Source organism: Protomyctophum bolini, assembly GCF_963924005.1.
Source record: "Protomyctophum bolini genome assembly, chromosome: 24".
Lineage (NCBI taxonomy): Eukaryota > Metazoa > Chordata > Actinopteri > Myctophiformes > Myctophidae > Protomyctophum > Protomyctophum bolini.
In genome coordinates, this window is record NC_137885.1 from 18,069,216 (window position 1) to 18,094,957 (window position 25,742).

Genomic DNA, 25,742 nt, shown 5'->3' on the forward strand with positions numbered 1-25,742 from the left:
CCCCCAGGAGGCAGGCTCATAAAAAAATCCCGCCCCAGAGGCGGGTTCCAAAAAAAGATCCTCCCCCTCCGACCGGAGCCAAAAGAGAGCGGGAGGAGGGAGGCCGGATTTCGGCACTCTTTGCCTTAAAAAGCCCAAAAATGAAGGTTTACCCTGAGCAAGATTCAAACCCACCACCTTCAGCTTGTGAGACCTATGCTTTCCTCTTGCACCACTAGGCAATTCACACTAATAAGAATTTGGAGGTTGTATTTAAGGTTGAAGGCAGAGGTGACAGGTCAAGGGATGAAAATCCACTTCTGACACCTCTACCCCTGCCAGAATGATTATTCTAAAGGTATATGAGATCAGGGTTCATGACGACTCAACTGAGATTTAGGTTATTGTTTAAAACCATCTGTGGGAAAATTTTTACTCTGTTTCCCACATTTACTCTTTCATTGAGCAAACAAGATGTTTAGTTTGCCATAATGTAATTACATTGCATACCAGTTATTGTCATCTCTTAGTCTTAGTTTTAGATGACCAAAACCTTTGCACTTTTAATCAACCAGAAATATAATTGTTTTGTTTAATACATTACTTTTGTTGTTCTCACTCCAGACTTTATTATTTAAACAATTAAGTTGGATATAAAGTTTTCAACAGTTTTCTCACAACAGTGCTGTGACCACAGCACTTCTTTGATAAGCTGAATAAAAAACTAAAAAGATAAACTAAAGTGTTTTGTGATTAGTATATATTTTTTTACAGATTTTGTTAAGTACATTTGCTGTTCTCACTTTAGACTGTTACAATAAAATGGTAATTAAAGTGTTTTCAACTAGTTTCTCAAACAGTGCTGTTATGACCACAGCTCATCTTAGAGTAGCTTATTTCATGTAAAAAGAAATACCACTTTATAGACTCATGGCATGCAGCATGTCAATCAAATCAATTATAGGCTGAGCTCCATACTTGTGAACTGCATTCTGTTTTGAGCTAGTGACTCAAGGATACCTTTTTTAAATTGAATCCAACTTCAATCCATTTCATGTATTTATTGCAACAAATACCAAACAATTAAATACAAAAACCAACAACAATTTGGGGTAACAACAGGACTATGGAAATTGTATAAATGTGACCATGGCAGAGTAAGAACAGCTCAGTAAATTCAACTTGGGAATCCATTAAACGTGCTAAGGTAACCACACTGTTGATGTGTTCCACAATGGCAAGAGTAGACAAGCCTATAAGTAGAACTCTGTTAGAACCACAATATGAAGGTACAGATCACAAAGGCAACCTTTCTGCACATTTGGTCATCAACACTGATGTGTAGAGAAGGGATGCCTGCGAAACATTAGGCTAAAACAATTACAAACAGTCAAGCAGTTTCCTACTTTGCTCAGTCAGTGCAAACAAAGAAAGACCAAACAGGAAAGCCCAGCATGGCCACCAGGCTTTATAGGGGAGGGGCTAATCAGTGACTACTTAGACCTGGGTAATTGGGGGCATGGAGACAGAACTCTGCACCATGCATCTCACATGCCTTTGTGGCATAAACATAAAGACAAGGATTTATAAACCGAAAGTTGTAGGTTAAAAAATGTGTCACATGACAACTCAAACCCGGGCTTCCCCAGAGTTGGTGTCGAAGTGTCCTTGAGCAAGACACTGAGGTTTAAATCCAACATGAGCATTTTTCTTTGCATCTTCATCCAATCTATCACTGCAGAGCATGCAATAGCATCAATTCCACATGAGCTATGATGGTGCAATGGTTACAATTCAGGCCTTGCAAACAGAAGGTTCTGGGTTCAAGTCCAGCATGGGCATTTTCCTCTTTGCCTCTTTATCCAATCTTTCACTGTAGACTGTGCAATAGCATCAGTTCGGCATGATTTATGGTGGTGAACTGGTTAGGACACTGGCCCTGCAACCAGAAGGTTCCTGGTTCAAATACAGTGATGACCTTTTTCCAATTTTGTACTCTTGTAGAAGAACATTTTCAGTCGATCTAATTTCTGAAAGGTGGGTTAAGTAAGACGTTCGCCGATAGATCTGACATGTCAGTGTGGCGCAGAAGATAAACCTGGAACTTAGAAACCAGAGGGACAGGGTTCAAACCTAACATTTTCACTGTCCATCAAAATTCTCGAAAGTGGGTTAAGTATTACATTCCCGATTATAGCTTACAGCCCATCGTGGCTCAAAAGATACATCCAAGGTTTACAATCCAAAGGTTACTGGTTCAAAACTCAAACAAAACTAATAATCAACCAAAAACTCAAACAAATCTAAAAGAATCTCAAACAAAACTAAAAATCAACAAAAAACTCAAACAAAACTAAAAGAAACTCAAACAAAACTAATAATCAACAAAAAACTCAAAAATGAGTCAATATAAAAACTGAAACAACAAAACATGTCAAATAACAAAACAAAAGCAATAAACAAAAATCATCAACCACAACAATACAAATGCCTAACCTAAATGCGTTTCAAAGCAAACTTGTCATACAATCTCTAATCATTAGGGTTCATTATGACAACAAATGAGATTTAGGTTGGAACTACTTTATTCTGCACTCGCATTTAATTTCAATGAGCAGTGTTTAGTATAAATATAAGTTCCCGATTGTACCTTACATGCCAGTGTGGCGCAGGTGATAAACCGGGGGTTTGTAAACAGGACATTTAGGGTTCAAGTCCCCTGAAGAACATTTTCAATGATCTAAATTCTAAAAGGATGGTTAAATATGAGTTCCCGATTGTACCTTACATGCCAGTGTGGCGCAGGTGATAAACCGTGGGTTTATAAACAGGACATTCAGTGTTCAAGTCTCCTGAAGAACATTTTCAATGTCCATCTAAATTCTAAAAGGCTGGTTAAATATGAGTTCCCGATTATATCTTACATGCCAGTGTGGCTCAATAGATAAAAACTAGGCTTCATAAACCAAACGTCATAGGTTCAAACCTCAAACAAAACTAATACTCAACCAAAAAGTCAAACAAAAACAAAAATCAACTGAAACCAAAAAGCTCAAATAAAGTGTCATAAAAAAACTCAAATAAAAACAAAACTCAAATATCTCAATAAAAACAAATAATAAAATGTTTCAATCAAATTAATCTGAAGAAGACAATACAATTAGTTAAATAAAATCACTTTGCTTAATATGTAAATTTCTTAAGCTCCACCCCCAGGAGGCAGGCTCATAAAAAAATCCCGCCCCAGAGGCGGGTTCCAAAAAAAGATCCTCCCCCTCCCACCGGAGCCAAAAGAGAGCGGGAGGAGGGAGGCCGGATTTCGGCACTCTTTGCCTTAAAAAGCCCAAAAATGAAGGTTTACCCTGAGCAAGATTCAAACCCACCACCTTCAGCTTGTGAGACCTATGCTTTCCTCTTGCACCACTAGGCAATTCACACTAATAAGAATTTGGAGGTTGTATTTAAGGTTGAAGGCAGAGGTGACAGGTCAAGGGATGAAAATCCACTTCTGACACCTCTACCCCTGCCAGAATGATTATTCTAAAGGTATATGAGATCAGGGTTCATGACGACTCAACTGAGATTTAGGTTATTGTTTAAAACCATCTGTGGGAACATTTTTACTCTGTTTCCCACATTTACTCTTTCATTGAGCAAACAAGATGTTTAGTTTGCCATAATGTAATTACATTGCATACCAGTTATTGTCATCTCTTAGTCTTAGTTTTAGATGACCAAAACCTTTGCACTTTTAATCAACCAGAAATATAATTGTTTTGTTTAATACTTACTTTTGCTGTTCTCACTCCAGACTTTATTATTTAAACAATTAAGTTGGATATAAAGTTTTCAACAGTTTTCTCACAACAGTGCTGTGACCACAGCACTTCTTTGATAAGCTGAATAAAAAACTAAAAAGATAAACTAAAGTGTTTTGTGATTAGTATATATTTTTTTACAGATTTTGTTAAGTACATTTGCTGTTCTCACTTTAGACTGTTACAATAAAATGGTAATTAAAGTGTTTTCAACTAGTTTCTCAAACAGTGCTGTTATGACCACAGCTCATCTTAGAGTAGCTTATTTCATGTAAAAAGAAATACCACTTTATAGACTCATGGCATGCAGCATGTCAATCAAATCAATTATAGGCTGAGCTCCATACTTGTGAACTGCATTCTGTTTTGAGCTAGTGACTCAAGGATACCTTTTTTAAATTGAATCCAACTTCAATCCATTTCATGTATTTATTGCAACAAATACCAAACAATTAAATACAAAAACCAACAACAATTTGGGGTAACAACAGGACTATGGAAATTGTATACATGTGACCATGGCAGAGTAAGAACAGCTCAGTAAATTCAACTTGGGAATCCATTAAAAGTGCTAAGGTAACCACACTGTTGATGTGTTCCACAATGGCAAGAGTAGACAAGCCTATAAGTAGAACTCTGTTAGAACCACAATATGAAGGTACAGATCACAAAGGCAACATTTCTGCACATTTGGTCATCTACACTGATGTGTAGAGAAGGGATACATACATTAGGACCACCAAGTCCAAAAAAATCAATGGCCTAAACTCAAAAAGTGCTAAAGCAATTACAAGCAGTTTCCTACTTTGCTCAGTCAGTGCAAACAAAGACCAAACAGGAAAGCTACCATGGCCACCAGGCTTTATAGGGGAGGGGCTAATCAGTGACTACTTACACCTGGGTAATTGGGGGCATGGAGACAGAACTCTGCACCATGCATCTCACATGCCTTTGTGGCATAAACATAAAGACAAGAATTTATAAACCGAATGTTGAAAATGAGTCAATATAAAAACTGAAACAACAAATCTCTCAGGTCTGCCTCCTCCCTCACCCTGAAAGGCGCAGTGAAATGAAAAATACGTTTTCACACTTTTAGACCATATCCGTGGTCATCATATGGGCATACCTAACAATGGATGCCAAAAAAATGGGAAAATTCTCATTTGTGTGTTTTTATATCAAAGGTCCATAAAAACGATTGTATTATTTATTTATTAAAACGAAAACGTGCTGCGTGATGACGTGTAGAGATACACATCGATAAAAGCCAATAAAAATGAAGCTCACCTGTTTAATTCCCCATATCTGCATCCATGCAACACAGCTGCTTCTGATTACAGATTACTCCGTTTTTATTTCCATTCAAGATAACATTCAGACAGTGTATTACTCGGTTTCAACGTAATCATCACGCTAAAATATGTTTCTGAAAACATTATAGGGTAGAAATAAGCCACGTAACAGTAAACTGGTTGTGCTGGCCGACCGTCTGATTTGTAAACAAACACACACCACGCTGTAGCGCATAGCAGAGCTACCGTCCCTAGCTACCGTCCCATCGCCTGAAGGGATGCGACACTCTGATTGGTTCAGAAACTTCAGACCGGTGTTTCATGTGGAAACACCATTTTCATGTTGTTCACCATTTCCGTTTCACTGCGCCTTGAAAGTCCTCCCAGCCCGTCTGTCCACCATGGGGTCAAGAGCCTTCAGCCGCTCTGCCCCTCACCTCTGTAACTCCCTCCCCCCTGACATCAGAAACATGGACTATCAGCATTTTCCAAACTCACCTCAAAACCCACCTGTTTAGGCAGGCCTATGACTCTGCATGACCTGTGTCTTCTGCTGCAAGCTGTGTTTTGTTCTGCTTTTAACTGTGTTTTTGTACTGTTTTTAACCTGTACAGCGACCTTGAGTGCCCTGAAAGGCGCCTTATAAATAAAATGTATTATTAGTATTATTAAATCAAACTAAACATGTTGAATAACAAAACAAAAGACCAACCAAAACAATCCAAATGCCTAACCAAAAAACCTAAATGCTTTTCAAAGCAAACTTATATCATATAACCTCTAATCATTAGGGTTCATTATGACAACAAATGAGATTTAGCTTGGAACTACTTTATTCTGTACTCACATTTAATATTTCAATGAGCAGTGTTTAGTGACCTTCATAATGTCACAAAAATGCATCTGTGCTTGAAACAAACATTTCTGAGCCTGCATGTTCTCAGCAGCACAAAACAATAGTTCCATCATGTGACAGAGGGGTCAAAGTTGAATGAAAGTTGCGCTATAAGGTAGAAATAGGTCAACAATACAAATTACGCTAGTTTAGTAGATTAATTTATTTTTAATGAGTGGCCCCAGTGATCCCATCAAAGAACTCAGGCAATCAATTAATACTTTTGCAACCACTATATTAAATGGCAAGTATTTCCTACAGCTTTAAGTCCAAAAACCTGAATTAAACTTTTATTATAATATAAGATACTTATTAACACACAATACATTGTGGAATTCCTGTATCAGCTACTGTGACTAAAAATGCCATTTTCAATTCAATAACCTTTCCATGCTCCCACACATTCAAGTAAAGTTGATTCATCAACACTTCAGAAGTTACTAGATGTTTAAAATTCAGCTAGAATTTATCCTTGGTCACGAGTGTCCCGTGAAGAAATTAGCTGATCTAAAAGCTTATACAACGCACCATGATGCGATGCATTGTAAGCTATAGATCTGCAATTTTCAACAGAGTAAAGATTATTCACAAGGGTCGTGTTGGATTTTGACAACATGTTTTAGAAAGGAGGGGGGTCTGAACAACATGGACAGCTGAGCTGCATGTTCGGTCACATTACTCGGTGGTGTCATGTATCCAAGAAACCTTCTTTTTTTATTTTCAGGCCAAAAATATGGTTCACAAAATGCAGCTTTAGGGAGATGTTCTTGTATCAAGTAACTATGTCATTTAATCCTGCAAGTGAACCGGTTCCACTGATGTTTTTTTTTTACATAGCTGTACATTGACACAGTCATATGCAATGCAAAGAAAATATAATGGGTGGTGTTATTTTATAACACTAAGGCCCTGTCATACAGTATGTCCCCTCCCTGTTGGCTGGTTATGTATTTATTACATTCGTCTGGTTAATGCATTTATTACAGAAGTCAACTGTTCTATGTTTTAAGCATTTCCATGTGTAGGCACTAGGCAGTAAGAACTGATGCCGTATACAGCATACTGTAAAATTGTGACAAAGATAACATTTGATTCTTAATGGAGCATACATTGACCATACAGTATTCATGTGGAAGCCCTTTTGTTCCTACATGAAGTATAAGGTAGGAGCTAAATGAAACAACGTGAGCTAACATCCAGTGTATAGGCAGTGTCTGTGTTGATTAAGGGGGGGAACCCCTTCTGGTGTTTTACCCCCCTCAGGCCTCATTTATCCATTTGTATCTACATGACTAGGCAGAGTTTTCGGACCTTCACAGCATTAACCGTTATTCTCCCCTTTCCAAAATCTTTGTTAAATTCCATTCAACGTTTGGCAACATTTGTACACTCTCAAGAGCCAAGTGAACACTGAAGATTTAATGGTGTATGCAGGATCTTTGACAATGGCCAAATGTTACTGACTCCAAGCTAATGTAAAGGCAACACAAAGATATTTCCTATGTAAAGTCAGATGCTGATCGAATAAGACAACACTGTGCACACAATCTACAAGTCCTAAGGGATGTTGTACACTCACTGTACAATGTACAGTATATATTTAAACAAAGTCTACTGTATGGTGTATTCACTGTCCCATACACAGCCTAGAACAGGGGTTCTCAACGTTTTTGACCCCCGGAAATGCTTTGGCCATGTCTCGCGACCCCCACCCCGCCTCCCCACCCCCAATACAAACTGACTCCAAATAACCCATTTAGGCCCGACGTCGAAATAAATTTAAAAGTCTTCTGAAAGAATATATATTCAAAGATTTGTGCCGCATTTTCAAAAATCTTCAAAAATAGAAGATCTACAAGCTACAAGATCTAGCGCGACACTGGCGCGCTATGAGCTTGTAGATCTGCTATTTTTCAATAGCTAAAGTATTACATAATGCTTAGTTAAAACAGCCCAGAATGGGTTAATAATAGAGAAAATATATCAAATGAATACTGAAACCAGATATAATCATTAACCCATTCTGGGTGGGAACGCCTTTTGGTGATCTAAACCCTTCTGGACGGGAACCCCTCTTGGGGTTTTGTACTGTACAGTATTAAAAAATAAAAAAACTTTGATGCCGCTATACATATTTGAAGTTTTTAGAAAGCTTAGGTCAGGATTCAGAGGGCTTTTTAGAATCGGCCTCAGTCCAAAATGGGATAAGGAAAGTTTATGCATGTACTATGTGTACTATGTAAACTTCCATTTTCCAGCCATTCAGTTGCAAAAACAAATTATAATAATAATTTGGGGACCACCCAAAATAAATTGGCGACCCCCCCCCCCCCCCCCCCGAGGTTGAGAACCCCTGGCAAGTTCATGATCATTGTGATTTGTCCACGCGATTTTGCACACAGCTCGTTTCAGGTCGGTAACACTGCTGGTAACATATTGCGTTCTGACCCACTTTCAAAGGGTGACTGAGTTGTCATTAGCTTGCGAAGTTGCGACACACCAGTGAACAAAAGCAGTGTGTGTGTGTGTGTGTGTGTGTGTGTGTGTGTGTGTGTGTGTGTGTGTTGGGTGGGTGGGGGAGTGTAACGCACCATACTTAAACCAATACCATGAACCTCTAAAAAGAAAACAGAATGGCCACTGGAAGAATGCATTTCCCACGGCCACAACCATTTCATAATGGTTCCTCTCTTCAATAAGAGATGACCGTTTGTTGCAAAAAATAAAAAAGTACAGTCTCTTACAAAAATGCCCAATACCGCCTAGAAAATTATGGTTCCACCTATAACACTTTTACACATTGATTAGCTCATTAGTCCTGCAGGGGAAATTTCAGTTTTCAGCAGTTTCAACTGATAGCTGATCAGATAGTTATGATGAGCAACGCCCATGTTTTAGCAGCTTTGTGGATTTGAACCTGATAACCTGAAGATCAAATAGATGGAAACGTTGTCAGATTTCTCAATAAAGAAAGTATTTTTGTACCTGTGGTGTGCGTGCCCCGTCCATCATCTACAGCTTTGTGGATTTAACATGTCATATTATGTAGATATTGTCGCACAGTTCAGACAAGAAATGCAATTTCTTCAAAAGGAGAAATTATTGGCAAGACTTGTAAACGTTGTAGTATAAATAACACCCTTAGGTCTTACTTTATGCCCGGTTTATGCACGGTTTAACTAGCAGACGTGGAATTGGACATGCCAAGCTTGCGCTTGCGCCATGTCACTTAGATCATGTGCAATAGATTGTTTAAAATAGGGCCCGGGTTGAGTTTTCAGTGACTTTCGACTGATTCCAGTAGGGAAAGTTTTAGAGAAACTGCAACCTCTTCTACAATCCAATGTGAACACAATTTGGACTGAAAGTTCTTTGCATTAGAAAAGTACTTGGCAAAGTACTTGGCAAAGTACTTGGCAAACTAAAGTACAAATATATATATAAAAAAACTAAACAAAAAAACATTGGTCCGAATTCAGTTGTGCAGGAAGAGGACACTTTAAAAATAGGTACCATATAAGGCACTCAAGTACTGTACAAGTATGTACTTGATTTAGGCTCTGTTAACAGATAAAAACACTCCATCTAAGGGTTGCATGTTCCCTTCTTGTTGACAGAAATCAAGGCATTTTAAGGTACAGTACTAGTTAGGGTCAATCCTTGCCTCTTTGTCCGTTTGAAAGCGGTTCTGCCTCAGAATTGATTGGCACAGGACTAAGCTCTGTGGGTGTGGCCTGGTCACCTCCTTCGGGTTGGTTTCTATAGTGCCGGACAATCACCACAGCAGCACAAACCAGGTATACGACGGTGAGCAGGGCAAAATAAACAAAGTAGACCAGGAACTGGAAAAGAAAAAGAATATACAAATTATAATGGTGTTAGTGAAGCATAAGGAATAATAATATTGCATTCTAATAATGTGTACAGTAGCATCTGGCTTAACTTCTATCATTTGATCTAAAATGATATTGCTTTCTTTCTTTGTTTATTTATTACATAATTGGATGATTAAATAAAATGTGTAATAACCTTGATTATCGCCAAATTTGCATTAACTGTAGTGTAAACTATTCATCTTCTAGCCTAAACACCTACAGACCTACAGACCAATTTATATTGAAATTACTTATTTATTTGTATGTTTGTGAAAATAACTTTAAAACAAATGGCCAGATTCTGATCTTTCCCATGAAGTTTTTAAAAATAATCTCTTCTGAACCTTGATTATGATCATGAACGGCTTAATCATGTTTATTTTAAATATAGTGAAATATAATCCCTTTAAATTAGTAGCATTGTTACCTGGGTGTGGACATCCAGGGCCAGGCCCCGCTTGTCAACAATGATGAGGGTGATGATGGTCTTCAGGATGGTTCCCAAAAAGGTGTTGATCCCAAACACCAAGGCACACAGCTCCTTGGTGAGAGACGAAGCTATCTGGAAGCTACAAAGTACAAATTGTACAAGATTTTCATGTTATGCACACTGTATATTTCAGTATTGTACTCATTGTCTCACTGGCGACACATGAAGACTCACGCTCCAAAATTAAACTTTAACCCTGAGTATAAGTAGACAGATACACATGGAATCCCACCCACCTAGTATAAAGAATGCTGGCTCTAATGATATGTCAAGTTTGTCAACTCGTAGGCAGATCTAGAGATAAAGGGCCCCTGGGCCACCAAAGGCTTGTTTTTGTATCATATGACCGGGGTTTTCAACAGGTCGTCCGTGGAGGTATTGCATGTGGTCCCTGACCATGCATTTAGTAATGTAGGATTTGTAGATTTTCTTTTACATTTTCTTTCCTACTAGTTGAGAAACTCGTATGCCGTACGATATGGGCTATAGCCCACGGTCCAAAATGATGTGAAACGAGGCTAACTTTTTTTTTCAAAATTTCAAAAAACATGGGCTATAACCCATCGTTTTTGTCATTTCGTCATTTTTTTCAAATCCTCAAAAATGATGAAAAACGGCGCGCTATAGTATGCCGTACGATATGGGCTATAGCCCATTGTCCAAAATGATGAGAAACGAGGCTAACTTTTTTTTTCAAAATTTCAAAAAACATGGGCTATAACCCGTTGTTTTTGTCATTTCGTCATTTTTTTCAAATCTTCAAAAATGATGAAAAACTGCGCGCTATAGTATGCCGTACGATATGGGCTATAGCCCACGGTCCAAAATGATGTGAAACGAGGCTAACTTTTTTTTTCAAAATTTAAAAAAACATGGGCTATAACCCATCGTTTTTGTCATTTCGTCATTTTTTTCAAATCTTCAAAAATGATGAAAAACTGCGCGCTATAGTATGCCGTACGATATGGGCTATAGCCCACGGTCCAAAATGATGAGAAACGAGGCTAACTTTTTTTTCCAAAATTTCAAAAAACATGGGCTATAACCCATCGTTTTTGTCATTTCGTCATTTTTTTCAAATCCTCAAAAATGATGAAAAACGGCGCGCTATAGTATGCCGTACGATATGGGCTATAGCCCATGGTCCAAAATGATGAGAAACGAGGCTAACTTTTTTTTTCAAAATTTCAAAAAACATGGGCTATAACCCGTCGTTTTTGTCATTTCGTCATTTTTTTCAAATCTTCAAAAATGATGAAAAACTGCGCGCTATAGTATGCCGTACGATATGGGCTATAGCCCACGGTCCAAAATGATGTGAAACGAGGCTAACTTTTTTTTTCAAAATTAAAAAAAACATGGGCTATAACCCATCGTTTTTGTCATTTCGTCATTTTTTTCAAATCTTCAAAAATGATGAAAAACTGCGCGCTATAGTATGCCGTACGATATGGGCTATAGCCCATGGTCCAAAATGATGAGAAACGAGGCTAACTTTTTTTTCCAAAATTTCAAAAAACATGGGCTATAACCCATCGTTTTTGTCATTTCGTCATTTTTTTCAAATCCTCAAAAATGATGAAAAACGGCGCGCTATAGTATGCCATACGATATGGGCTATAGCCCACGGTCCAAAATGATGTGAAACGAGGCTAACTTTTTTTTTCAAAATTTCAAAAAACATGGGCTATAACCCATCGTTTTTGTCATTTCGTCATTTTTTTCAAATCTTCAAAAATGATGAAAAACTGCGCGCTATAGTATGCCGTACGATATGGGCTATAGCCCACGGTCCAAAATGATGAGAAACGAGGCTAACTTTTTTTTTCAAAATTTCAAAAAACATGGGCTATAACCCATCGTTTTTGTCATTTCGTCATTTTTTTCAAATCCTCAAAAATGATGAAAAACGGCGCGCTATAGTATGCCGTACGATATGGGCTATAGCCCACGGTCCAAAATGATGAGAAACGAGGCTAACTTTTTTTTTCAAAATTTCAAAAAACATGGGCTATAACCCATCGTTTTTGTCATTTCGTCATTTTTTTTCAAATCTTCAAAAATGATGAAAAACTGCGCGCTATGGTATGCCGTACGATATGGGCTATAGCCCACGGTCCAAAATGATGAGAAACGAGGCTAACTTTTTTTTCCAAAATTTCAAAAAACATGGGCTATAACCCATCGTTTTTGTCATTTCGTCATTTTTTTAAAATCCTCAAAAATGATGAAAAACGGCGCGCTATAGTATGCCGTACGATATGGGCTATAGCCCACGGTTCAAAATGATGTGAATGACCTGGTGACATTGATGACCGTCCATGCAGTCATTTATTGACAAGTGGGAGGTCAAGAAAATCAACAGAAAAAGGGAGTTAAAATCTCAAGAGGGGGAAGTTCACCGGAATGTCTGATGAGTCATTATTAGGAAATTATTAGTCAATGGACCATTGGTTGAGAGTTGAGACACAGTGGGATGTTGTATACACATGGGATGCATAGCAAGTGACTAGCACTAATCTTAGCTCTTATCCCCAACCAACACAACAGTGGTCCCCAGCGGTCCCTCATTCACAATCAGTTGAAAACCACTGGTTTAGGACATTTGGGGCTTATGTTATTGCCCATTACTGGCAAAAAGTTCAAAGTTAATAACGGTTATTAACTTTTCACTTTTTGGGGGCTCCCAAACTTGAGCCTCCATTGTGATAGCAACGCGGCCACACGGAGGCCGAAGCTCAGGGGCTCCCCTAGCTCAGGGGCCCCCTTAGCTCAGAGGCTCCTGGGCCCAACAGGCCCATTGTATAATCCTCCCCTGCCTATCATTAATAAGAGAACAAATGTTGTTCTCAGATTGAATGTCACTCCACAATGTATCTAATTTGGGGCAATCCCAAAATACGTGGGTATGATCACCAATCTTCCTGCATTCTCTCCAGCAACAATTCGAGGCGTTGCTTTACTTTGCTAACATTTTAGTTTTCCATTTGAACTCTCTCCATTGTAAATGGTGCATTTATATAGCATACATTGTGCATTGCATTCACCCATTCATACACCGATGGCAGAGGAAACCATGCAATGCACCACCCTGCACATCAGGAGCAATTAGGGGTTCAGCGTCACGACGAGACATGGCCAAAGCATTCCCGGGGGTCCCCAGCCAGAAACTTTGAGACCCCCTGATCTAGGTGACCATTAAAATGTCATGATTGGCGACAGCCCTATGCACTTACATTGCAATAGGCACCAGGAACTGGTAAAAGCCCCGGAACAGCGCGTAGGACACATAGCAGACCCAGATGTCGTCTGTGGAGCCCATGAGGAGCAGCAGGCCGGCCTGCAGGGCCGTGATGACGCAGATGACCAGCTCCGACCAGATGTTCCACCGGATCTTCACGTAGCCCGCAGAGAACGACGAAATCGCACCTGTTGAGAGAGAACAACACACTGGTGGTCAGGGAATGGGAGAACACCGCCACAATGTGGAATTGACCTAGATATTCAAGTGTCTATGAATTGATTGCATAATAGGGCCTAAATGGAAACAAGACCGCAAGGACTTTTTGGAGTGTTTACTGTATTCTGTTGACGTTTATACATTCTGTCTAATAAACTAATCAATCAATCAATCAATCGATGGCCTGTGGGCTTTCTTGTGGCCCCTGGAGCACATTCCATACGTAGGTACTAGGTAGGTACCCATGATAAAAGATATATTTTTTTTTAAATCACTGTTGGATGGTTGGTTGTTTTGGTTTGTTTTGTACCCTTGTATCAACAAGGGTGATATGCAGGGCCTGTCACACTCATTTGTGGCTTTGCATCTGCCTCCATCACTTTAGTTTGGATGAAAAGTGCATTTGCACACAAAAATAAGAAAATAGCAGATCTACAAGCTCATAGCGTGGCTACCGTGTGGGGGTCCCTCTACCCTACTGTACTGTACTGGCACACCCAAAATCATCATATATACAGTTAATATGTGCGTGTGTGTGTGTGTGTGTGTGTGTGTGTGTGTGTGTGTTAGGTTGCGCACAGGTGGTGAAAAACAACCATGCTGTTTTCGTGCTCATACTCACCCAGGCACCCACCCAGCTACCCACCCATCCACACACAGCGCTCCGTATGGGAGTGGTTGCACCACAAAAAGAAATAAAAATAATAATACACATTTAACCGTTCTAACATGTATTAACAAATAGAAAATGGGGCTTCAATCATATAATTGAAATGATCAGCTGGCTGGCATGGCCAGGCTAATATCACTTAGTAGAGGGCTTTCCTTTTTTTCAGTCGTCTAGTTTCCAGGCTATTCATGACCTACCGTGTTCCTTGCCAGAACAAAACCGATTACTGCACGGGTCAAAGCAAAGCATGGGAGTTGCGGTATATCGGGTGCGATACCTCTCTGAAGTTGCACTTTTGATACCAGGACCACTTTGAGAGACTCTTAGGAGTGATGTGCGTATGAGTCCACCTGTGTTCATGGCAATGCCTCCTTATTTCTTATGTGTGGTCAATGCTGAAAGAGTCTAGATCTGTTTTTCAAAGGGGGAATGTCTTATTCTGGAAACCTTATTCTGCAAACCTTTGCCAATATGAAGAACTTACAAATTATGAGTTAAACTCTTCTTGAAACATCCCTCCTGATAGCGAGTTAAGAATTGCCTGTTTTTTTATGAAGTCACATTCTGCAGTGTTTGCAAGCAAGCATCTGTTTTAGATGGGCTGGCCAACATAGTCTTTATATAATAGCCATACAGTCTGTATGGCTATTATATAAAGTACAGTTCACCTGCCATCTGAAGACCTGACCTAATCACTCCAGATGAATGAGACTGACAGTGCTGTGTACCGTCAGACAGTGCACATGGCTATCTGTCAGCCTACATTAATTGGCAAATGGCAACTAACACGGATTTCAAATTAATTACCAAAGAGAATGTTACAAACCAATATGCAACTAACTAGTCTGCAGCTTGAAAGTTTCAATCTACTGTAACGTTATACCAAACAGCTGGCATCACATTCAGCAATAATCAAAGAGGCACTTCAATAGAAAAAATAAATCTTATTTTGGTTTTAAATGCTTAATCTTCTGAGTCATAAAAATGGTAAGAGCCGAGAGAAATTGATTATTTGTCTTCATTTTTTAAGCTAAAACATCTCATCTAATTCCCTGGACCGGGAAACAAAGGCCCTCTCAGCTCCAGGACATCTCACCGAGCAGCGTGGAGGCGGCCTCCACCCCTCCGTTGTAGACGTGCTTGTTCTCCGTGGCCGGGTAGACCTTGTTCCACAGGATGTGGACATAGAACAGCACCAGGTAGTAGCCCGTCGAGTTAAAGATCCACCACAGGCACCAGAGCCTCAGCCGCGGACTCCTCACCACGTTCTTCACCTCCACCAGCATCTGAACCAGGACAGAGTCTCTCCCCCAGGAGGAGGCGCCGGAACACAGGGAGGTGGGCGAGGACATCACAGGCGACGGCACGTCCTCGCCGCCGCCGGGCTTCATTTTGGTCAGTTCTGCCTGGCTGGCTGCCGCCAACGCGGCCTCCTGCCGGTGCTTCCGGTTGAAGAACAGGGAGCGTTTTGGCCACGGCAGGCAGAGGGAGAGGAACAGGCCGAAGCAGACGAAGCCCAGCGACACGGCGCTCAGCGTGGTGTGGCGCACGTTGCCCAGCGACATGCACAGCTGGCCGAGCACCGAGCTGCTGAACACCCCGATGAGGAGGGCGGAGCGGGAGTAGCCGGCCGCGCGCTGGTACAGCTCCGGCTTGACCAGGGAGAAGATGTAAGAGGAGTAGGCCACGCGGCACGCCATGGTGACGCCGTAGAAGAACTCCATGAACTGCATCTCCAGCAGGCTGGAGCCCAGGAACAGCAAGAGCCACACGGCCACCTGGCTGAGGCTCTGGAGGATCAGGATCGGCTTGTAGCGCAGGTAGTCCGTCAGCAAGAAGATGGGAACCTGCACGGCCATGTAGGAGTAGGACAGCACCGGGCTGATCTCGTTGGTTACCTGATAAAAAAAAACACGAGAGCATTGCAAGGGAATTAGAAAAAGATAACGCTTACACACCAGTTGTTTTAAGTAAGTATTCACCACTCATTATTCACTGACAAGTTGAAAGCATCCTGAACTGATAGTCTTTCTACAAAAGGATGAGTATTATACAGTGCTGCTGTTCAGGAGCCAGGAAACAGCATTGGATTGTGGCGATTTACAGATCCTTCTAAAAAAAGTAATTCAAAACGTGAAACTTTCATATATTCTCAATTCATTGCACATAAAGTGAAATATATAAAACCTTCTTGCATACAGCTCATGAAAATCGAAAAATCCTATCTAAAAATATTCAAATATTTTACAACCACACATTTTTTTAAATTCAGAAATGTCGACCGTCTGAAAAGTATGTAGACAGTCGATACTTGGTCTGGGCTACTTTTGAACAAATTATTTCATCAATGGTGCGTGGCAAGGAGGTGATCAGCCTGTGGCACTGTTCAGGTGTTTTGGAAGGCCAGGTTTGCTTTGATAACAGCCCTAAGTTATTTGTATTGTTGAGTCATATGACTCGCATGTCTTGGCACCACAGGGGGTTATTATAAAGATGTCTGGAGACGTCCTGGGCATATAACATACTGAAGCACAAAGTGATTCAGTAGCAGCGTCAAATAATTTTGTGGCCTTGGTAAATGGTTGAGACGAAGCAGTGAAAGGTCCTGAAAGATACATAACGTCAGTCTTACCCATACTAAGCATTTAAAGTATGAGGTATAAAGTACAGCAGCCTTGTGTTCATAAAACAGAAAGATTGGGTATTGGGTAAGACTGACGTTATGCATCTTTCACTGCTTCGTCTCAACCATTACTCAATGGCTCTGGTCTCAGCCACCGCTGTGGATATTTTGACATTCCGTTTATTTTTTTATGTTGCCACTAATGTTGGAGCAGCCATAAACTACACAGGTTCATCTCGATGTTCTGGGCATCTTTGTAATGTTAGTGTTAGTAAAATGCAGGTAAAAGAGTAAAGTTTGAGGCAGACTAACATCACTCACTCTACCGTTCACTGTAGTGGAAGAGATACGCCTGGTGAGGGTTTAAACCCCGCAGCTACGTCGAGTCCACCTACAGGAAATACGTAAGCTGCGACCATGAGACCCGTTCCTGGATTCGTCTATACATAGTGTGTATAGAGCGTCGCAGTCCCGCCCCCTCGAGAGACCCGGAAAAGAAATCCCCGGCCATTTTCCTCATAGACTTTTCAGAAAAGTATTTATTTAAAGACGTTTACGGCCCGGACAAAGCCAACTCTTGTCGTGACAAATCATGACAACAAACACAATTTTGGGCCTTCTATTCGTAGGATGTGAGCGTGATCATATTATGTCTGCGAAGTTGCCGTTTGGAAATAAATAATACTCAACAGCCCCAAAAACTCAGTTCTGTGTCGTTACTCATTTTAAAGTATGTCTTAATGTAGTTATTTATTGGACGTAAATAGAACCAACCTTCCAGTCAAAAAATATTACAGCCTATTTGTTCTTCATGTTCTCACTCAACGTAAGAACGTAACACTGACAAATCTTTTAATACCTTCACTTGAGCACTTTGTAGGAATGTGAACTCTGACCACACATAGCTCTGCAGTCTGCATGCTCATTCATTAAGTCTTCGTGGTAATGAGTGTGCAGTGCGCACACGCGCACGCACAATATGGCCAACCTCCTATTATGTATGGTAAAACAAAAGATTCAAATCCCTGCCAAACGTAGCCAAGAATAGAATCAATATCATATGTATGTCAATGTAGAGTCTACACATTGACATACATCTGGAATCTTCAAAGATTGTGCAGCATTTGTGCAGCACAGGAAATCAGGTACAAATATGGGGTCGAAAAGGGTTACAGTGTAGCTTTAATGCACTTTTGTTGTGCAACACTACCACACCGGTGCCTAATTATGTTTAATAAATGCATCAGCACTGGCTCTTTGGTACATCAGAGAAAGGCAAAGTTTACATTCATTATTTTTGCAACAAAAAGTAAAGAGTATCTAAGCCTTGACGAAGCCTTGTCATGGTTTGACACAAAGTCGAGTCGTAAAGAAAGAAATCACACCTGTGTGAAACGAGTGGTGGGTGGGTGGGTGGGTGTCTGTCTGTCCAGGAGGTGGAGAGAGGGAGTGAGGCAGAAAGGAGCAGGTGGGGTGGGGTGGTCTCTCTCTCTCGCAAAATTCATTAAAAAAATCATCAATCCAACCACGGCCCAATCAGCCACGGGGGGCACGCGTTAAAACTGATCTAGACGGGATTATCAAGACATTATTGCAATTTGCTTCAAGGAAATCTACTGCTTTTGAGTAACATCCGAGTGCTTTATAAATGTGTCAATTCTCTCTTCTCTGAAGTGGGAAAGGCCTCTCTCTCTCTGGCTCTCTCTCTCTCTCTCTCTCAAAGTATCGGGCCGGTTCCGAGTACCGAGTACGAGTACTTGAGGGTGGTATCGGCCCGTGTAACAAATACCAGTATTGGTATCGGAACAACTCTAATTAAATTAAATGTATGCATTTATTGTGCATTATTGAACATAGCCACAGAATGTCACTGCACTGAGAGACACACAGTTGCTGTATACTCTCCAACAGCTGCCGTTTAACCAGATTTGTGTATGTTAAATAACACCATAAAACCATCATAAAACCGTGTGAAATACCAATAGTATAATTTATAAAAAGGTTTTCATATAGCCTGCTCTTAGGCTACACTTCGGGGTGTTAATTTCAATTAGTTATACCTGCAAATTGAAAGCCAAAATAAACATGAATTAATTAGGCACAGGGCCTCGCATTTTTTCCCAGACGCCTCTGAGCACACCCCCCTGGACATGACACTAGTATGTCGCAAGGTCTTACCCCCAACCCAACCCTGGATGCGGAGTGCCAAGCAGGGAGGCACTGGGTCCCATTTCTTTCTTTGGTATGACTCGGCCGGAGATCGAACCCCGACCCTCCAGTCCCAGGGTGGAAAATGACTGTAGAGGGGTTCCCAAACTGTGGTGCATGCACCCCTTGTAGCTCTAGTAGGTACAACAGTGACATGAAAAGGGTAATAAGTTAATAACTGTTTTATGGTGTTATTTAACAACAAAATGTGGTAAAAACAATCTTTAAAAAAAAAACACACCCTTCAGCCGGGGATGGGGGGGGGGGGGGGGGTTCCAGACCCACAGGAACGCGCCCAGGGTGCTGGCCCGGTTCCAGCGAGCCGCCCCACGTCCGAAACGGTTGAGAAATGACAGAGTTACCGTGCGGCGGTCCCTCTAATGTACTGTACAGTACTGTCACTGTACTGTACTGGCACACCCGAAAGCATACAGTTAATATGTGCGTTTGTGTGTGCATTAGGTGGTGAAAAACAACCATGTTGTTTTCGTGCTCATACCCAGACACCCACCCAGCCAGCTACCCAGCCACACACACACACACACACACACATCTCCCTAAGAGAGTGGTTGCACCACTCAAAAAAAGAGCAGCTGTGGAGAGTATACAGCAGCTGCGTGTCTCTCAGTGCAGTGACATTCCGTGGCCATGTTCAATAATACAGAAACTATAGTAAAATACGCACATCACTTCGTGGAGGTGCTGGGTTCAAAAAGTGACATAGGAAAAGAGAAGGTAACCCGCACACTCATATGCTCAAAAAGATACATTTATTGACAACGTTTCGAGCCAAGGCTCTTCATCTGGTCAAACTCAAGATGTCAGTGATCCACCCACTTAAATACACCCACGGGTCACGTTACTAGTCAGACTCAGTGGGTGGAACAAACACAACATGGTCATTGGATCAATTAATGAAATATCATTAAATACAGTGTTACACATTTCTCAAATCCACAACAGTGGAATAAGCAAAAGGACATCATGATTATTATAGAATCTAAGACAGTGATTCACATAAGCAGGTATTATTACTTAGGCAACAATTAAAATATATTCCAATAAAGAAATGATAAAAATAAATCGCTGATGGGAACCGGCCCGATACTTTGAGAGAGAGAGAGAGAGAGAGAGAGAGAGAGAGAGAGAGAGAGAGAGAGAGAGAGAGAGAGATTAACATGACTGACATCTTGAGTTTGACCAGATGAAGAGCCTTGGCTCGAAACGTTGTCAATAAATGTATCTTTATGAGCATATGAGTGTGCGGGTTCCCTTCTCTTTTCCTATGCCACTTTTTGAACCCAGCACCTCCACGAAGTGATGTGCGTATTTTACTATAGTTTCTGTATGATTTTTGCACAATACGGCACTCCTACCAAGACTCCACTGAACCCATAAAAATGGCAACATCAGCAAAGACACAAGAATAAATCGAGCCTGTACGCTCGCAGCTGAAAGATCTATTCACCGACAAGGAAATGCTGGCAAAAGTGGAAAACGAATTGTCACAGTACAAGCTGGAGGCAGAGAAAAAAGCGAAGACCGAAAAACGAAAGAAGTTTGACCGCGACAACAAACACTACAAGAACGGCACGGTATACAAGTGGAGAGGTGTCCCCCAGCAGGACGCGCCTCCCGTGGCACAGCAGAGGAATGCCGATGACGTCAGAGCGGCGGCCGCACCAAGATACAGCGCTCACTTCTCTCCCAGCCTATATAAGAGACTCCATGGACATGGACACCCTAAAGAATGTGGGGGAAATTGAGGAAGTTATCATGGCCACTTTGGATGTTGAGAGCTTATACACCTGTATACCACACACAGGGGGATTGCAAACCCTCTCACCTAGTACAAACTGCATGAGAGAGCTGGCCGAATAGTTTTAACAAGGAATTTTTGTATGTTTGAGAATGACTATTGTCTCCAAACACGTGGCACCGCAATGGGAAGCCGTATGGCCGCTAATTACGGAGGCCTCTATATGGGCCTTTTTGAACAAGATTCAGTCTTTGGGCCCAATAATCCCTTCCTAACCCACATAAAACTTTGGCGACGCTTTGTGGATGGCATTTTTCTATTATGGAACGGCAGTGAACATGATCTAAAATGTTTTTTGACTATATCAACTCCTGTAATGAATCACTTAAATTCACTATCACCTTTGACAAAAGGGAAATCAGTTTTCTGGACATGCGCAACGGCAAAGTGAAGACGCGGACTACAAAACACAGGCAGATCTCCTAGATGCGTGCTTCAGAAGCAGAGGCTATCCCGATGAATGGCTAAAAAAGGCACGCGTAAGATTCAGCGACTGTACACAGGAGGAAGTTCTTCAAACGGGACGCCCCCTCAAGTAACGGTCCTCTATGCATTGTGCAATATTCAGCCCTGGGAAAATAATTTGAATGTGCTATAATAAAAAAAAACATTAGTACATCCTCAGCAGCGACCCCAAACTGGCCAATACTTTTAAAGAAATACCTAGGGTTGTTTATAAACGTCCTCCTAATATTCGACAAACTGTTGTCAAATCAGATCTCACTCCTATCTCGCCAGAATCTTCCTTTTTGACTCAAATCCCTGATCCCTGCAATTATAATTGCGGCCGTTGCGCACAATGCAACTTCACCACTAAGAGCCACACTTTTACGCACCCACTCACAGGTAAATACTTTGACATCAAGGGCACTATAACATGCACAACCAAAAATGTGATATACTTGCTCAAATGCCCATGTGGTCTAGGATATGTTGGCAAGACCAACAGGGCTTTAAAGACATGCATGTCCATAGAAGCAGCATCCGCAACCAAGATCCTAAAAGCCCGGTTGCAATGCACTTTCTGTCCGCTAAACACACTGTGGCCACTCTTAGATATCAGGGGATTGAACATGTAAAATGCCCAAGGCGAGGAGGGGATCTGAATAGATTGTTGCTACAACGTGAATCATACAGCATGAGCATACAGTATGAGTGTGCGGGTTCCCTTCTCTTTTCCTATGTTCAATAATGCACAATAAATGCATACATGTTTTAATTACAGTCGTTCCGATACCAATACTGGTATTGGTTACTCGGGCCAATACCACCCTCAAGTACTCGTACTCAATACTCGGAACTGGCCCGATACTTTGACCCGAGTACCAAAACATCCAATTGACACTAGGCTGAAGGATCAATGCAACGGCAGAAAGTCTGACCCAACACTGCAGAAATTCCTCCAAAACAGCCGATCTACAAGCATAAATGACAATTGACAAGTGTAGATCGGACATCAGAGATCCATCTGCATCTATGAGAAAAAGGGGGTAAAATAAGTGGTTCACTGGTTACTCAACTAAAATAAAGTACTCGTACCGGTACTCGGTATCGGCGAGTACTGAAAATGAAGTACTTCAGGACAACTCTATAGTTTTAATTGAATTAACTGATCTCAATATGGACCCATTATAGTGAATATATAGTGAACCGCTAACACTGCAACAAACCACCATTAAAAAGCCAAGACCTCACATTTCATAAATCTGGATTATATTTGGATAGAAAAAAGAAAAACTGGAATAAAATATATTGGCTTGGTTTTCAAAATCAGCATGGATGAGGCTAATCTAAAAGTGTAGTCAAAAACAAGGCAACACAAAATGTGCACAAAACATTGACAAACCCCATGTTGAGAATGACATACACTCTCTCCCATTGGGTTATATCACCGACCTCCTCTCTGGTGAAGTTCTTCTCTGGACTGAGCAGGTTTGGCGTTATGAAGGGCTCCCCGGGCTTGATGGACGCCATGAACCCATAGAAGCACAGGAACAGCACCGTCCAGTGTGACGTCCAGGGAGACGTGGACTTCTCCCCCGGAGAGACGCCGGCGGTCTCTGGGTCTCCGCCGTGCTCTCCTCCCGGGTGGTCCACGTGCGTAGGCTCCTTCAGACCCGTCTCCGTTTCCTCCTCGTCCCCTGGCCTGTCCCCACTCTCTGGGCTCTCACTTTCACCCTCCGCCATTGTTGTCGGCCGGAGTTTGTTTTCAAGTCCCTTTGAGCTGACAAATTAACATGTGAAATTATGTTACGGGTGTCGGGTTTTTCTGGCTCCCGGATTGGAAGTGTATTAATTAATGAGTCACAAGAAAAAGGTTTGGGCTTTGTTCAATCTCTGATGCCATGACTATCTGGTGTCATACATGCACTGTTAATATGGAGGCAGAGTGATCATGTCATAATGCCATGAAAGGGAAGTCTAACTGCTACATGGGGCTGTTGGTTGACCTTTGCTCCATTCCACGCCGGGACAACAATGATTGCAAGCAAGCTAGCCATCAGCTGGTGCCCGGTGGGGGTCTCATGTCATTGTGACCCTGTAAAAGAAAACAAAAATGTCGATTAGTCAGTCATATGATGGCCAACATGGTTACTCTGCGCTATGAATGTTCTGTTTTTACACTTTTAAAACGTCTGCCACATGCCGCCACTATAGCATTTAGCTCTCTCTCTCTCCCCCCATTACTGTTGCACCGTCATCACTTATGTTACGTATGTACTGTTACTGTATACACTTACATGTTTTAAATTAACATCTACTGGCAAGTGATATATATCTTACTTGCACAAGAGATAGTTGCCTCATTTGTATTTCCTTTTTGAGCATGCTTCTGTTTTCTTATGATCTACTCTCATATTACTATGTTCTGTAGCTGCAAATCATCCTAGCTTGTACAGGCAGTTCATTTCACTCTCTCTTTTACACCTGTGTAAACTTATGGGACTGTGACAATAATCTTGAAGTGGAAGTTCAAGTAGCAGTTCACAGAGCAAAGCGCACCCCCTGCAAGTCGTCGGTATGTCACACTGAAAGTGTATGCACACCTGTTATGATGCAACCCTCGTCTATTCCCAACTTTGACTAAGAAGAACATGCTCACACATCCTTCAATACAATTGGTTGACCCCAAAGGAGCAATATGAATATCCATGAACCACTGAATGGACTCATTCAACAAAAGGTTGTTGAACACAAAAGTTATCAAATATTGTGATATTGCAATTCATACAATTCTTTGAAATCACACCTGTGTGAAGTGAGGGGCGCTCTTATCATCATACATAATCTCAATCACAATGTGCGTCCTCACTTTAGTCTTCAATGTTTGTGTTTACACACTTGTTTTCAATGTTTGTGTTCACACACACTTGTGTCTTCAATGTTTGTGTTCACACACACTTTTGTCTTCAATGTTTGCGTTTACACAGACCCTCAAAGATGGACATAGGACGGGATAGTGCCCCTCAAAAACAACAGTGACTTGCAAGCTTTGGATTAAGGGAGACGATGCATGGATTAAGGCAAATCAACTTCAATACTAACTCAATTCATATGTGCATTTTCATATGGGTATAAAGTAATCCGTTTCTTTATTGTAACATCTTGCATGGACAGTGATGTACTGTATTATCACAGGTTGGTTGTTCCGTTATTGTTGTACCCCTGCCCAGAAATACAGAAAAGCTAAACACTGCAGATGAAAATGAGCATGAATGCATCACTTTCTATTATTACTTAAATGTAAGTATAATTAATTAATTATATATACCGGTGTATATATATATGTGTGTGTGTGTGTGTGTGTGTGTGTGTGTGTGGGTGTAGATATTAGTCAATTAAACGGAACAAACTAAAGACAGGTATGCAATACAAAGACATACTAATAACTATACATGCATTAAATACACATATAGTAATAAATAACGAATATGCATTTGCATAATATGTTACAACACATTAGTAGCATTACACATTAACATAGTTGTAACTAGCCTAAGCTTTAGACTCTCGTAGATCATGTATTGTAGAATCTAGTAGATGTATTTATCGATTCTGACATAGATTGAAAATACATTACTAGATTCTACGAGAGTCTAAATGTTAGGCTAAATTGTAACCAGTGCTGAATCTATACTGACAAACACAACGGGGTTACACAAGTTGAGTTGACACACGTGATTTAGCTTGCTGACTAACACATTGGTCGGCATGCAAAACAAAGAATAGAATAGGTGTTTGTTTCGTTTAATTTTGTTGGTATGTTGACAACAGCTTCTTCTACTACTACTGGATCGCAAGTCCAGCTTTGTGATCCAGGTTTAAAAACAAACTGTAGTTAGTTATTGGCAAAGCTAGTAGTGCTGCTAACTCATGTCAGATGAGTTAAATTAAACAGCATTTTCACTGTTTAAGTGCCTTTACACGCAAATTTGCAGCATGCCACCCAGTGAGGTGAGCTCGCTCGCATTGTTTTTGTTTTGATATTACTTTACGAAAAGACCAAGGAATGAAGTTGGATCCTTACCTCGGAGCAGTACCAGCGTTGCTGCAAACCGTGCATTACTCCATTCAGACGGAGCACAGACAGAAGCAGCCGAGAGAGCAAG

General features: G+C 41.0%; 1 protein-coding gene across 2 annotated transcripts; it reads right to left on the bottom strand.

The window, feature by feature from the left end:
* Positions 1–8,440: 8,440 nt before the first annotated feature.
* On the bottom strand, positions 8,441–25,742 carry slc19a1 (solute carrier family 19 member 1). Of its 2 annotated transcripts, XM_080758042.1 has the most exons (6): positions 25,661–25,742; positions 23,029–23,671; positions 15,579–16,380; positions 13,589–13,781; positions 10,290–10,431; positions 8,441–9,829 (listed from the first exon to the last, which is right to left on the bottom strand). In XM_080758042.1, the coding sequence occupies exons 2-6, from the start codon at positions 23,317–23,319 to the stop codon at positions 9,641–9,643; spliced, it is 1,617 nt and encodes a 538-aa protein (XP_080614168.1). In that variant the 5' UTR covers positions 23,320–23,671; positions 25,661–25,742; the 3' UTR covers positions 8,441–9,640. The 2 variants fall into 2 exon arrangements, with proteins under 2 accessions (XP_080614168.1, XP_080614169.1); XM_080758043.1 differs by lacking the exons at positions 23,029–23,671; positions 25,661–25,742 and adding an exon at positions 18,491–18,631.

Coding starts and splice junctions, on each gene's coding strand:
- slc19a1 (XM_080758042.1), bottom strand. CDS start 23,319: ATGGCGGAGGGTGAAAGTGAGAGCCCAGAGAGTGGGGACAGGCCAGGG. Junction 10,432..13,588: donor TTCCTGGTGCCTATTGCAAT/GTAAGTGCATAG, acceptor TGTACTTTGTAG/CTTCCAGATAGCTTCGTCTC. Junction 9,830..10,289: donor CCCTGGATGTCCACACCCAG/GTAACAATGCTA, acceptor TTTCTTTTCCAG/TTCCTGGTCTACTTTGTTTA.